The 14,559-nt window shown below is 39.1% G+C and overlaps 1 protein-coding gene across 1 annotated transcript; it reads left to right on the top strand.

The window, feature by feature from the left end:
* Window positions 1-1,424: 1,424 nt before the first annotated feature.
* Window positions 1,425-3,723, top strand: LOC115999083 (alpha carbonic anhydrase 1, chloroplastic-like). The gene is made up of 5 exons (XM_031238845.1): window positions 1,425-1,758; window positions 2,316-2,422; window positions 2,554-2,656; window positions 2,768-2,953; window positions 3,411-3,723. The coding sequence occupies exons 1-5, from the start codon at window positions 1,459-1,461 to the stop codon at window positions 3,540-3,542; spliced, it is 828 nt and encodes a 275-aa protein (XP_031094705.1). The 5' UTR covers window positions 1,425-1,458; the 3' UTR covers window positions 3,543-3,723.
* The last annotated feature ends 10,836 nt before the right edge of the window (window positions 3,724-14,559 follow it).

The raw sequence follows: 14,559 nt of genomic DNA, 5'->3' as shown, positions 1-14,559 counted from the left end.
TATGAATGCAAAATAATATATGAGAGGTTGATTATAATTGTCACTAAAACAAATGTTTGCATATATTGTGGTACAAGAGTTGTACTATACAATTTATTAGACAAAATTATCTCATAACGTTATAACTTTCGTTATCTCTTTTCAATTATTATTACGTTGCACATGCATCCAATACCATATATTTTCTTATATTCTCAAATGATAATAATAAGATATGTAGACATTATATATTGGAGTAATATAATAAAAAATTATTTCATTTAAATTTTAATTAATAAGGATTAGTTAGTTATTTCTTAAAATATAAATATTAAATTTATAAAAAATGGTTTACATTATTATTATTATTATTATTTTTATACAATAATATAAATATCCAAAATCTAAATTTAAAAAATTATAAGAGTGAACCAATGTTATTACATACTCATGATTTATGTATGTATTTTTATACTTATTGAGTTATATATTGCACTACAAATTTTGCATTATCATTTTTATTGGACAAAATTATCTTACACCGTTAAACTTCCTTTAGTATATATTAAATGTTATCATAATTATATTTAATTATTTACCATATAAAAAATATTTACTTTATTAACACAATTTTAGAGTTGGACAACCTCAACTTTTGATCAGACTTCCATAAAGCTTAGTTAATTATTCTTATACATGCTTAGTTAGGAAACATGTTAAGAGCATATTTCCTCTATTGGGAATGTGTTAGTTTGTCATGTTAATTGATCTGCGAATTAGGTTGTTGCTCATATGTTAGCAAAGGCATCAGGTTCATATGCTGGTTTGAAGGAGTGGGGCTCCATCTCTCCTAGGTGTATTTCTCATATTATTTTAGTTAATAACATTGAATCCTTCCTTTTCAAAAAAAAATAAAAAAATACAATAACTATGTTCAACTACACTTTTAATATAATATAATTTTTTTAAAAATATTTCAATATAAACTAAAATTTTAATATTGAGTATTATTATTGGGCATTTATTTTTGTGCATGACACATGAAAAAGACTATTTCTAAAGAATAAAATGAAAATGTTACAATTAATACTTTTTTAAAAAGTAAAAAAAAAAAAAAGTGTAAAATTTCAAGGAAAACAATAAGATTCAACCATTTAACCTTTCCTACATTTGAGGCATAACTTAGCATCTTACCTAGCTAGCTCATCTTTTATTACCTAGCTAGCTCATCTTTTATTACTAGTGCATGTCTATTTTATTTATATCTAAAAATTAGAAAAAAAATTGCGTTATTATTATTATTATTTTTTTTTTACCAAAAGTCAAATCTAAATACTAATATACATTGTACCAACTTTAATTTGTCAAAACATTTATTGGTAGGCGGTATGTTGTGCTATATATACGTGGTGAGAAGTGCATTGCAAACATGCAGAATAGAAAGAGGGAAATATATATATATTTAACAGGGAAGCTAAGATGGCAATAAAAAAGATAATGGCAATGGTATTTGTGGTTGCAGCTCTATGCATGCTCAATACCAGAGCCGCCTATGTAGAGGATGCATACCCGGCGTATTTTAGTTATTCGGGCTCAACGGGCCCTCAGTTCTGGGGAAGTTTAAGCCCGAGCTACGCAAAGTGCTCTAACGGAACAGCCCAATCCCCAATCAATATCGTTAACAGAGACACAGTGCTTAACCGCAGTTTGAATGCTTTGAATATACAGTTTCGTGATTCCGTCAATGCTACTTTGATTAACTATGGCTTCAAAGTTGAGGTTAAATCCATTCCTTTTTTTTCTATTTTGCTTTTTTAATTGATTGTTTTTTTGAATTGATTGTTTTTGTTAGGATCGAACAAGCTTTTATCATTGTGCCAAAAGTTATAATTAGTAGCGAAGACCTAATTTTATTTTCTTAGACAGCCATCACATTTTCGAGAGGAAGGTGCTTGACCTTTTCAATCACCGGCTTTGGCCCAATAATCTTCTAATCACAAATTGATGGACTTGGTTCTTTACCAATCTCTACCCAACAATCTCCCTTCCAACACTTGTCAATCTTAATTGCACAGATTTTGCTTTTGCTAGGACTCAAACTCCGATAACACTTGTTAGGAACACACGCTTATCACTTCAAAAGTTTAATAGTGAAGGCACAACTTTTCTTATCAACCGCCATCACATAATTTTTGAGAGGGGGTGTTAGATTTGACTTTTCACCTTTTTTGCCTAACAATCTCCTAGTCACCAATTGATGGACTTGATCATTTATCGGCCTCTGCCAAACCATTTTTTATTTCTATAAGCTGATAAAAGTGAGTGTTACGTTGCAGATATTATTTCGTGGGGATGCAGGAACCTTGGTCTTTCGTGGTAAAACTTATGCCTTAAGTGAAATCCATTGGCATACTCCTTCTGACCACCGAATTGACGGGATTCAGTAAGTTCTCTAGCTTCCATATAATAAAATAATAAATGTGTACTCTCACTCACTCGGTGATGACATAACATATTTTGTACGTGCAATATAATAATGTTAGTTTACATAATATACTTGTGTGATTGCTGCAGGTTTACGGCTGAGCTTCACATGGTCCACAGCGCTGCTGATAGTAGCAGGGCTGTGGTATCAGTTCTATTGCAATCTGGCCAATCTGATCCCATTGTTACTAAGGTTCGTTGAAATTTTTTAAGACTATGAATAAAACTCAATATTTAAGATTACATATTAATTTTTTTAATGAGCTGAGATTTGTGTATTAATTAATTGATGTAATTGGAGCAGATACAACAACAACTAGGTCAGTTACCAATGAGGCCACCGAATCAAACCCCACCAGAAATTCCATTGGTAAATTTAAATATTCAAGAACTAAGAAATCTAACTACCACCAGGAGATATTACACTTATCCAGGCTCTCTAACCAATCCCCCATGCACGGAAGGTATTACATGGATAATCATAGGAAAGGTACGAGCTGAGAGCCTGAGACTAATCATTTTTGTTTTATATTTTTAAGTTTTCATAATTAATTATTTTGAGTTAATGTCCCATGGAGTCCTCTGAATATAGGTTTTGTCACGTTTAGTACTAAACTTTCAAATTGGTCAATCCTTGGTCCTTTGACTTTTAAATCGTTACCAACAGTAGTCCAACTTAATCATCCTTGGTCCTTCAACTTTTATAATATAACCAGATGTGGTCCTCCTAGAAGGACAACGATGGGTTAAAATTTGATAGTCGAAGGACTATTGATGGTTAATGAACAAGTTCACGGATGGTAACAATTTGAAAATCGAAAAAGACCACTGGTGGTCAATTTGGAATTTCAAGACTAAACGTGGCAAAACCACTATACTCGGAGGACCACATATAGGATTAATTGATGGGATTTTTGTTCTTTTGTAATGAAAAATATGGAGTTCAGATTGGGACAATTTCAAAGGCTCAAGTTGCAGCTCTGAAACGTCCATTGGACAATGGAAGCAAGAACAATGCAAGGCCAGTGCAGCCCCTGAATGGAAGAAAAGTGGAGGTCTACCAAGCTATGTTTCCTTAAACCGGCCTGGTTCGACGACTATCAATAAATGGAATTGTAAACCCGGTTCGGAAATCATCATATCGTTCTACTACTGTACTCAATGTATGGATGGTTGATTCAATAGTATGGACAGCCTTCATTATGAATAAAAATTCCTATCAAATTGAATAAAATGACAACTTTCTTAATTATTAATTAAGACCAACTATCCTATGCTAGTGACGGTTGATTTTATATGAAATTGACATGTGAGATCGATGGATGTGATTTATTCTAACTTGGATGGTAAGATGATTAGCTTCATTAGTGGGAAAGAAAAAAATGCTTTCACCCATGTTGCTCTCTTTTGGCTTTGAATGGACATGTTTTCTCGTAAGATTTATTTACTTGCAAAACATGTAACAGAATTAAACGTGAGACCAACAGTTGTAGATCAATAGCAAAAATGACACCAAACTCGTTGAGTTAACCGTGAAAAAAAATTCTTTTTCGATCTATGTTTGGTTCTTGATTGACTTCAAATTTAACCATATTCAGGATTCAACTAATGAGAATTTGCTAGATTTAGTCCTCTATTACCAAATCCATTGGTTGGCCATCAAATTTATTTGCAGGTAAAGTTTTAATGTCTAGAAGTCTCAACCTTATAATAGTCAAAATCAGACTCTAGTGGTATGAACGGGGGAAGTATAAATGTTTTCAATAGAATTTGGAGTTTGATTTTAACTCTTAATTTAGAGATCAACGGTACTATAAACTAATTAATTAATAGAGGCTTTGAGGTGACAACGGTGCATGAAAATCATAAATTTACTTAAGGATTTGATGGTTCACCCTCAAATTTAGAAAAAATATCAACTAGGCTCTCAATTCAAACTTTACCCAAAAATACAATTAAATCTTGGAACATTTAAAAAGTTCAGTTAATCACATAAACTTGTCATTTTGTTGCATTTTAAACCCATATGATCTGTTGGTTTAGGTGAACAATCTGTCATAATTTTTCCGATCAACATTCCGGCGGCCGGCGACCGGAATGTTCATCCCAACCAAAGATCGTCTTCTCCGTTGGAGAAGACAACCGCACTGTTCGTCTTCTCCACTGGAGAACAGTACTGTTCGTCATCTCCACTCGTGAAGACGAACACACTAGTTCGTCTTCTCCAACAAAGAAGACGACATCACTGTTCATCTTCTCCATTGGAGAAGACGTCTTCTCCATTGGAGACAAACAGTGCAGTCGTCTTCTCCGTTGGAGAAAACGATCGTTGGTTGGGGATAAACATTCCGGTCTCCGGCTCTTGGTCGGAAAAATTATGACCGATTGTTCACCTAGAAAAACCGGTCATATGAATTTAAATATACCAAAATGGTAAATTTGTGTGTTTAATAGAACTTTTTGAATGTTCAAAGACTTAATTGTACTTTTAGGTAAAATTTGAGGGTCTATTTGATATTTTCCCTAAATTTATAATGAATGATTATATTCATATAATGACATTACAGCCATCACTATTTTATTCATTATCACTCATCTTTCCACCTATCATTTAGTTTATTTATATTTGTAGTAACAAGGTTGGGCGGTTAACAAACCTAACATATGAGGTTATTCGTGTTCGTTTGTTAGGATTTTTAGAATGTTCGTATTCGTATTCATTATTTGTTAACGTTTATAAAAATCTTGTTCGTGTTCGTTTGCTAAGCATTCATTAGTGTTTGTTAACGTTCACGAACATGGTCACGAATATGTTCATTAATGTTAACGAACACGTTCAAGAACTTGTTCGTTAATGAACAAGTTCACGAACATGTTCATTAATGTTTGCAAACACGTTCATGAACGCTTAATAACTACACACGTGCAAATGTTTATGATCACAATTCGTTCGTGAACAAGAAATAATCTGTGTTCGGTCACAAACAATAACCAAACAAACAACAACAACGTAACACACACACACGCATATATATATATATATATACAGGGCCGGTCCTATCGTTTTATAGGCCCGGGGCAAGTGAAAAAAAAAAAAAAAAAAAGAGGCCCTATGACTATACTATATATAAAAGTTAACATAAATTTTTATAACTAAATTTTAAATTCAATATATGAGAATATCAACTAACTTAAAATAAAATTTAAAAATTTTTATAGTTCTTCTTTGATAGTATACTAAATGCTCAATTTATTTTTATTATTATTATTTTTTTGCTTTTAGATAATTTTTTTAGGCCTGGTCTTTAAAAAAAAAAAAAACAAAACAAAAACACGTGAGCGCTTCAACACTTACACTTAGACACCATAGATTCTTATTCTGCATGATCGATAAACAAGTGTTTTCAATCCCTTCATATATAAACGAATAAACGCATTACAAAACTTATAAAATAAAATCATTCTTCAAAGAAAATAAATTTACAATTTCATTGTAAATAGGAATCCTAAATAGAATTAAAAGACAATTAGAATTCCTAAACATAGTTTGAATAATGGAATTAAATTACAATTCTGCTGAGAATTTAGATAAATAGATCATTAGAGGTTATTATAAGGCAATTAGTCTATTTTGCACAAAGCAATTGCACATTTGCAAAGAATTTTGATAAATCATAAATATATAATTAGAGGCTATTTAGTCAATTATATGGGAATTGCAGATTTGCAGATCAGAGAATGAGAACACCTTATTTAAATGTTTAGTTTTCCACTTGTCTGGTGATTAGGCGAAGCAGAAGCCCCGGCGCTGGCCCTGCGAATCCAACATTAGGTGAAGTCCGAACGTTAGCTATGTGAATTTGCCATTAGGTGAAGCAGACAAAACCCAAGCGATTGTCAAGTCTGATCTGCAGGTTGTTTAAATGTTTTGCAAATGTGGATTGCTAATTTGCTTTTTTCTTTTGAGATTTTTGAACTTTTTCTTCTTTTTTTTTTTTTGGAAATAGAACTTTGTAGTTTGGAGAAGCTTTGGGTGGTTGCTGGCTTGGCTAACAGGCTGATGCACGGCTCTTGGGTTTCTAGTTGGGAAGCGTGAGGGACATGCGACGGTTTGAGACTTCAAGTGCATTCTCGATATATATATATATATATATATATATATATATANTTTTTTTTTTTTTTTTTTTAAATTTTTTGCCCTTTTTGCACGTGATAATTGGTTCCCATCTGTGGCGGTGATCCGGCTTGCACGCTGCTATCGAGTCATGGCTAGGTCGAATGGTGGTCGGCGTTCGAAGAGGTGGGTGTCCGGTAGGGCGATTCCGTCGGCGGCCTCGGGGTCGGCCGGTGCGGCTGGCTACTCCGCGCATGCTTGGTCATTCAAGCGGCGGACTTTCCGCCGCACCCCGATTTCGGTGGTCTGCGAAGGGTACGACCAGCAACCGGCCGGAGTGGGGTCTAGGGTATCAGCCAGGCGGCGGGCGGCACATAGGGGGGCGAACCGTGGTAAGTGCCATTCCTCTACTTTATATGTCTAGGTGTGATTCTGCTGGGGTTTTGCGGGGATTTTGGTATGAGGGGGGTGTCGGTTCTGCTGGTGTCCTCTGTTCTGGAAGGTGGGGTAGTATCACCAGTTCAAAAATTGCAATATAGTTATTCAATGTTTATAACTAAAACTAATACTATGTGGTCAGTAGCTGTGAACTAATACTATGGGGGTAGTAGCTGATGAACCACTAATTGTTCTTGTTATATATGTTAAAAGGGGGTCTGCCATTGGGGTTAATTAATTTTATATCTCTTTTCAATTTTTGACTACTGTAGAAACCATGTCGGTGGTTGCCATTATATATATACATATATGGAGTAGTTCATTGTTATATCTGTTAAAAGGGGGGCTGCCATGCTGGGGTGTTTATGCTATTTATGGACTGTTTACTGTTATGTTTTTTTTTTTTTTTTGGGTTCTTTTCTGTTGTTGTTCTTAAGATTGATATCTTCTCATTTTGATATTTTAGGCTTAAAATAAGAGTATAGCTAGGAGTTATTCTGGGTAAGACTATATGGACGGATTATATAGTATGATTTAATGTTATATATGTTAAAAGGGGGAGCTTGCATTTGAGTAAATTGATGGGGAATCAATAATAATCAATTCAGATATTAGTTAACAGATAATTAGCTCTAATTTAGTGCACTACAGGTGGTATTTTCTAGGGTGGGTAAATGCATCTGTAGGGAGGGTGGGGTATGCTCAATATTAGCAATGAACTACAGTACTGCCCATTGTAGTGCATCATACTGCTAATATGTGGTTCTAATGTAATGAGCAGGGAGGGTGTAGTTTTTTTTAAACTTTAATTTTTTAAAGAAGGGTGTTGTCCATTATCTATTTGTATTGAAAAATTCAGCACCATGCATCCTATGCCTCCTTTCATGCTGCTGCATAAATGTAATCATTTCTTTTTATAGTTAGCTGAACATATATACAAGTTAGGCTAATTAATTAGATCTTTGATTAATTCCATCAGTACGTACACATACTCATTAATTAATTTTATATCTCTTTTCAATTTTTGACTACTGTAGAAACCATGTTGGTGGCTGCCATTATATATAAATATACATATATAGAGTAGAGGAGAGGGAAGAAGTAAATTAATTATATTAATAATGCGTTACGACCTCGGATCTTCAAATGTTAACTCTTCTTTTGTTTGATGAATCTAAAGCTGTTGGTTTTTCTGCAATAATTCAGCAAGCAAGTTGCATCCTTTTTTTTAAAAAAAAAAACTTTTTTAAGAAAAAGGGAAACAATGCTAAACTGTCTTGCTGTTTGAATTCTTCTTGTTTGTTTGGCTGTTTTTCACTTTAGAAGCCTAACCGATTGTGTTCCTTGGTTCCAAACAGACCAAAACCCATTTCAACCGGTGGTTTTAACCGAAGACGAGGGCGACACTGATGACGAATTCCACACTGCTCCACGTATTCCTACTTTCACGACGCGCGGTGGACCGAAGCAACTCGTACGTGTTGTTTCCTCACTAACGCAATGTCAGCGGGAAGATGTTATCAGTATTGGCATGGGGGGCCTCCTGGGGTTGCAGGTAGCGGACCTCCCACTACAGCTCGGCGAGTGGTTGGTGGGTAACTTTGACCCAGATATGATGGCCCTCAAGCTATGCAATGGGAGCTACATGAGCATCACGACCCAGGACGTAGCAAGGGTGTTGGGCTTACCCAATGGGCCGTTGCCAATTTCGGAACGTGACGGGCCACATGTTTCGCCAGAACTACGTGCATGGAGGGAGGAAATCAAACACCGGAAAGGAAAAATCACAGTCAAGGCGTTAGTCACGCAGATATTAGAGCTCAAAGGTGGGGGGGAGTGGTTTAGGCAGCATTTAAGTGTCGTTGTTGTCTCCACCCTGATTGCCAGTGTTTCAAATGGCTATGCCAATCAAAAGACCGTCCATATGTTCCGCGATGTGGACCGGATTACAGACTTGGACTGGTGTGGGTATCTCCTTCGCTCTTTGGTTGTCGCACATGGACATTGGACCCAAGATAGAACTCGCAAATTCATGGGACCACTACTATTCTTAATTGTGAGTCATACTGTTATACACGGATATATGTGTGTGCCTCCTACTATTATATGCGTTTAATTTGGTGTGGTGTAGCTCCTGTATGCAGATAGGGTCGTGGTAGGAGGACGTGACGTGCCCAGATCAATCCCCACGTTAAATGGGTGGACTACGGAGTTACTCAAAGCACGGGAGGCACGAGAGATTACTGCACAAGGGTTTGGGCAAGGCATGCTAGATGATCCGCCGCATCCAACTGACTTCCATGCTCCTTCGGTTGAAGCATCATTGACTGGCCAACCAATACGACTCAACACCGAGCCGGGCACATTGCAGCCGGGACCTACTCTTGGAACACCACAGGTATGCACATCAACTACTTTAACCCTACATTGGTGCATGCGTTTTTAATACAACTAGTGCACGGTGCTAGTACGTGCAAACCACTAACATTTGCTAGCTGGTTCTCATTTGTTTTGTAGGGATTTGCACAGCTCTTCGAATCCAAAACCGATGATCTAGTTTTAGTCGCGACACAAGTGGCTGATATGGTGCGCCAAAACCCCAACCAAGCTTATGGTGACCACAATTTCAAGAGGCTGGCCGAGGCATCCAATCTTCTGATAGGGGTAGCTCAGAACGAGCCGAATGCCACACACTGTTCCGGTGCTCAGGAGCCGCAAACGCCGGGCCACACTAAAATGGATCAGGAAGAAGCATTCTGGCAAAACTCGGAGAACATCAAGGCATTGGAGCGCGCCGAAATGGCAGCGCTGCGGGCTACCACGATTAGCGACATGCCCAGCTTCAGTCTGGGATTCACGCAAGACGACCCCGCACAAGGAAAGGACAACCACCCGCCGGTTAGCGACATGCCCAGCTTTAGTCTGGGATTCACGCAAGACGACCCCGCACAAGGAAAGGACGACCACCCGCCGGTTAGCGACATGCCCAGCTTTAGTTTGGGATTCACGCAAGACGACCCCACGCAAGGAAATGACGACCACCCGCCGAACCATCAGGGTCCTGTAACACCAGCCCCGCATGTGAGTTTCTGATCACCAACACGTTCTTCTCAGTCACCGGCTAACCTTATTGTCAAAATGATCATTCAGGGTGCTAACCGCGGTATGCAATTGGAGGACTTGCTACCGAAAAATCAGGAATCCCCACAGCCACCGGTGCCCGCCGTAGCAGCAGATCGCAAAGGAAAGCGACCGCTCAACCAGGAGGCTAAACCGTTCCGCCTTCTCTTCAGTCCGGTCAGGGGTTATCCAACGGTTCCGATACCACCAATTTACATGGTATGGATGTGGGTATTCAACTGCCCAAACACCAACTGGTAAGTGATTTCCGCGACTCTGAGCTGCTATTCCTTGGAATACCCACCGTAAGTGACATAACCGTGTTTGCGTTAATAGCGATGAGGTCCTGTTCCTCCATAACGCACAAACCGCCACCTGGTCAGACTTTATGACATTGAAGGAGGGAGTCAACGTCACCACGGCTGTGGTAGATGCGTGGTCCACTGTTTTAAATGCGAGGGAAAAATCAAGGGGATGGGGGACCCCTTCTCGCCTGTTTGCATCCACGACCACTACTGTATGTTTCTTATTTTGAACACTCTTGTATACGGGGGTTCATGTACACCTAAAATCTATCCTTGATTTTGCAGGTAGGGACCGTGGTGAACACTATAGGCACCAGGGACGAGAGAATCGAATTATTTAAAGCGAGGCTAGATGCTGATTTACGGGCCTCCGACCACGTGGGAACTGCGACTTTAGATATGGTAACACTCTTTACGGCATTCCAGACCTACGAAATCAATAACGGAACCTTTTAAACTATCGTAACAACTCACACTAACCTTTGCCTCGACAGTACTTATTTCCAATAATACAAGATGGACATTACTATGTCATGAGTGTAAATTTCAACCAATACAAGTTCGACATCATCGATTACGACTCAAAACAGGTGCCCAACGATAAAAAATACCACGACGCCCCCGTGGATCTGGTATGTTCTTTGCGTTTACTGTCTATGAATATGTCTACAACTTTTGTTCTGTAATCACATATAAGCAAAAATGATGTATGTGTTCAAATGTGGGGCGGGGCGGTGCTATTTGATGGTTTAAACTTGGTTTGCAGCTTGACATGCTTTCGGAGTACGTGGAAAGCAAGCGACAGTGGGCACGAGCCATCCACGCCAGGAACTTGCGTCCGAAAAGGATGCAAATGTCGTGGAGAGATGCAACTCCTAACGCTGATTCGGCTATTTTCGCGATGCGGCATATGGAATCATTCACAGGACAGACCGCTCGCACTTGGCAGTGTGGGTTACAGAGAGGAAATCGTCAGCAACTAAACAACCTACGCAAGCGCTTCATGCACAACATCCTACTCGTCGAGGCAAATGAGTACATGCACAACGTGTCTTCACGAGTGGGGCGATATGACTGCGATCGCATAACCAGACCTTCTCACTGATCAAGAGTACCAACGGGTCAAGATTCAGAATAAGGCAATAACAGAATAGGAGTGCTATCATCAATAATATAGCTACCTTGCTAGTGTTTAGTAGTAGCATGTTCACGGCCCCTCGGTACCACGTCAGCATGGTACGCTGGTGTCCAAGGACCTTACAACTACTGCAAAAACCTATTATTTCCCCTCATCCAATAACACAAACTCAACCACGGTGCGTTGACACCAAAATTACAGTAGGTATGTGCATTGGTGCATTATGATTACTACTATGCTATAACAATCTTGCTGTTGGTGATACAGTTTTTGGGTTGGGCATTTATGCAGCGTGCGAGATCTGCACCGACCTGAATAATTTTAGTTACAAAAATGAATTGAAAATTTTGAAGTTAATTGNCCCCGCCGAACCATCAGGGTCCTGTAACACCAGCCCCGCATGTGAGTTTCTGATCACCAACACGTTCTTCTCAGTCACCGGCTAACCTTATTGTCAAAATGATCATTCAGGGTGCTAACCGCGGTATGCAATTGGAGGACTTGCTACCGAAAAATCAGGAATCCCCACAGCCACCGGTGCCCGCCGTAGCAGCAGATCGCAAAGGAAAGCGACCGCTCAACCAGGAGGCTAAACCGTTCCGCCTTCTCTTCAGTCCGGTCAGGGGTTATCCAACGGTTCCGATACCACCAATTTACATGGTATGGATGTGGGTATTCAACTGCCCAAACACCAACTGGTAAGTGATTTCCGCGACTCTGAGCTGCTATTCCTTGGAATACCCACCGTAAGTGACATAACCGTGTTTGCGTTAATAGCGATGAGGTCCTGTTCCTCCATAACGCACAAACCGCCACCTGGTCAGACTTTATGACATTGAAGGAGGGAGTCAACGTCACCACGGCTGTGGTAGATGCGTGGTCCACTGTTTTAAATGCGAGGGAAAAATCAAGGGGATGGGGGACCCCTTCTCGCCTGTTTGCATCCACGACCACTACTGTATGTTTCTTATTTTGAACACTCTTGTATACGGGGGTTCATGTACACCTAAAATCTATCCTTGATTTTGCAGGTAGGGACCGTGGTGAACACTATAGGCACCAGGGACGAGAGAATCGAATTATTTAAAGCGAGGCTAGATGCTGATTTACGGGCCTCCGACCACGTGGGAACTGCGACTTTAGATATGGTAACACTCTTTACGGCATTCCAGACCTACGAAATCAATAACGGAACCTTTTAAACTATCGTAACAACTCACACTAACCTTTGCCTCGACAGTACTTATTTCCAATAATACAAGATGGACATTACTATGTCATGAGTGTAAATTTCAACCAATACAAGTTCGACATCATCGATTACGACTCAAAACAGGTGCCCAACGATAAAAAATACCACGACGCCCCCGTGGATCTGGTATGTTCTTTGCGTTTACTGTCTATGAATATGTCTACAACTTTTGTTCTGTAATCACATATAAGCAAAAATGATGTATGTGTTCAAATGTGGGGCGGGGCGGTGCTATTTGATGGTTTAAACTTGGTTTGCAGCTTGACATGCTTTCGGAGTACGTGGAAAGCAAGCGACAGTGGGCACGAGCCATCCACGCCAGGAACTTGCGTCCGAAAAGGATGCAAATGTCGTGGAGAGATGCAACTCCTAACGCTGATTCGGCTATTTTCGCGATGCGGCATATGGAATCATTCACAGGACAGACCGCTCGCACTTGGCAGTGTGGGTTACAGAGAGGAAATCGTCAGCAACTAAACAACCTACGCAAGCGCTTCATGCACAACATCCTACTCGTCGAGGCAAATGAGTACATGCACAACGTGTCTTCACGAGTGGGGCGATATGACTGCGATCGCATAACCAGACCTTCTCACTGATCAAGAGTACCAACGGGTCAAGATTCAGAATAAGGCAATAACAGAATAGGAGTGCTATCATCAATAATATAGCTACCTTGCTAGTGTTTAGTAGTAGCATGTTCACGGCCCCTCGGTACCACGTCAGCATGGTACGCTGGTGTCCAAGGACCTTACAACTACTGCAAAAACCTATTATTTCCCCTCATCCAATAACACAAACTCAACCACGGTGCGTTGACACCAAAATTACAGTAGGTATGTGCATTGGTGCATTATGATTACTACTATGCTATAACAATCTTGCTGTTGGTGATACAGTTTTTGGGTTGGGCATTTATGCAGCGTGCGAGATCTGCACCGACCTGAATAATTTTAGTTACAAAAATGAATTGAAAATTTTGAAGTTAATTGATTTGGAATGAAGATCCCTTGATCACTTGAAACTTGAAAGGCATGCACACAGAGAAAAATATTAGGCTTCATGTCTACTGGTTCTCTAACTGGTACTTAATGTTTGGGCTTTCATCCTAAGTTGAGCTAGGAGAAAGCATGGCAGAACTTGAAGAAAGTAGAAGAAAGCTTATTAATTTGAAAAATGCAGAAAGAGGCAGCATCAGTACGAGAGCAACCGGTTTTGGGTTCGGTAAATTGGAGCGTGTCACCAGAATATACAGTGAGGACAATGGATGTTCAGGAACTAAAGGATTCTATTGAGGAGACACAGGTGCTGTGACATTGGCTTTTATTGCTTGCTTCTGTGTCTTTGCCTGTGTGAGTGTTTCTTTAAATATGATATGTTTCATATGTTATAGGTGTTGGCAGATGACCGCCTAATTGAACTTCAAGATGCCAAAGATGACAATTCTGTCCTGCTAAAGCAGTTGCAAGATCTTAAGGTCTCTAATCTGTACTTTTTGATGTGGTATTTGAAGTTTGAATTTTGATTTTATCATTATTAAAAGGTGGCGATATATACCCCAATTTTATTTGCTTATCCAATTTACCAATATTCATATGTTGAAATCGAGTTTTATGAAGTAATTTCATTTTTACAGTATTAGGAAAAAAGTTTGGAAAAGGATAACAGAGTAATAAAATTTTTGTTGATGTTGTTGTTTGTTTTTTTTTTTTTTGGGGGGGGGGGGGGG

The sequence above is a fragment of the Ipomoea triloba genome, chromosome 1 (assembly GCF_003576645.1).
Source record: "Ipomoea triloba cultivar NCNSP0323 chromosome 1, ASM357664v1".
NCBI classification, from domain to species: Eukaryota; Viridiplantae; Streptophyta; class Magnoliopsida; order Solanales; family Convolvulaceae; genus Ipomoea; species Ipomoea triloba.
Note: the sequence above shows the minus strand (reverse complement) of the source record. Positions and strands in the feature narration are given on the sequence as shown.

Excerpts from the sequence above, each read along its gene's own strand:
- LOC115999083 (XM_031238845.1), top strand. The coding sequence starts at position 1,459 with ATGGCAATAAAAAAGATAATGGCAATGGTATTTGTGGTTGCAGCTCTA. Across the intron at positions 2,423-2,553 it reads CACCGAATTGACGGGATTCA|GTTTACGGCTGAGCTTCACA; the intron begins GTAAGTTCTCTA and ends TGATTGCTGCAG. Across the intron at positions 2,657-2,767 it reads CTGATCCCATTGTTACTAAG|ATACAACAACAACTAGGTCA; the intron begins GTTCGTTGAAAT and ends TAATTGGAGCAG.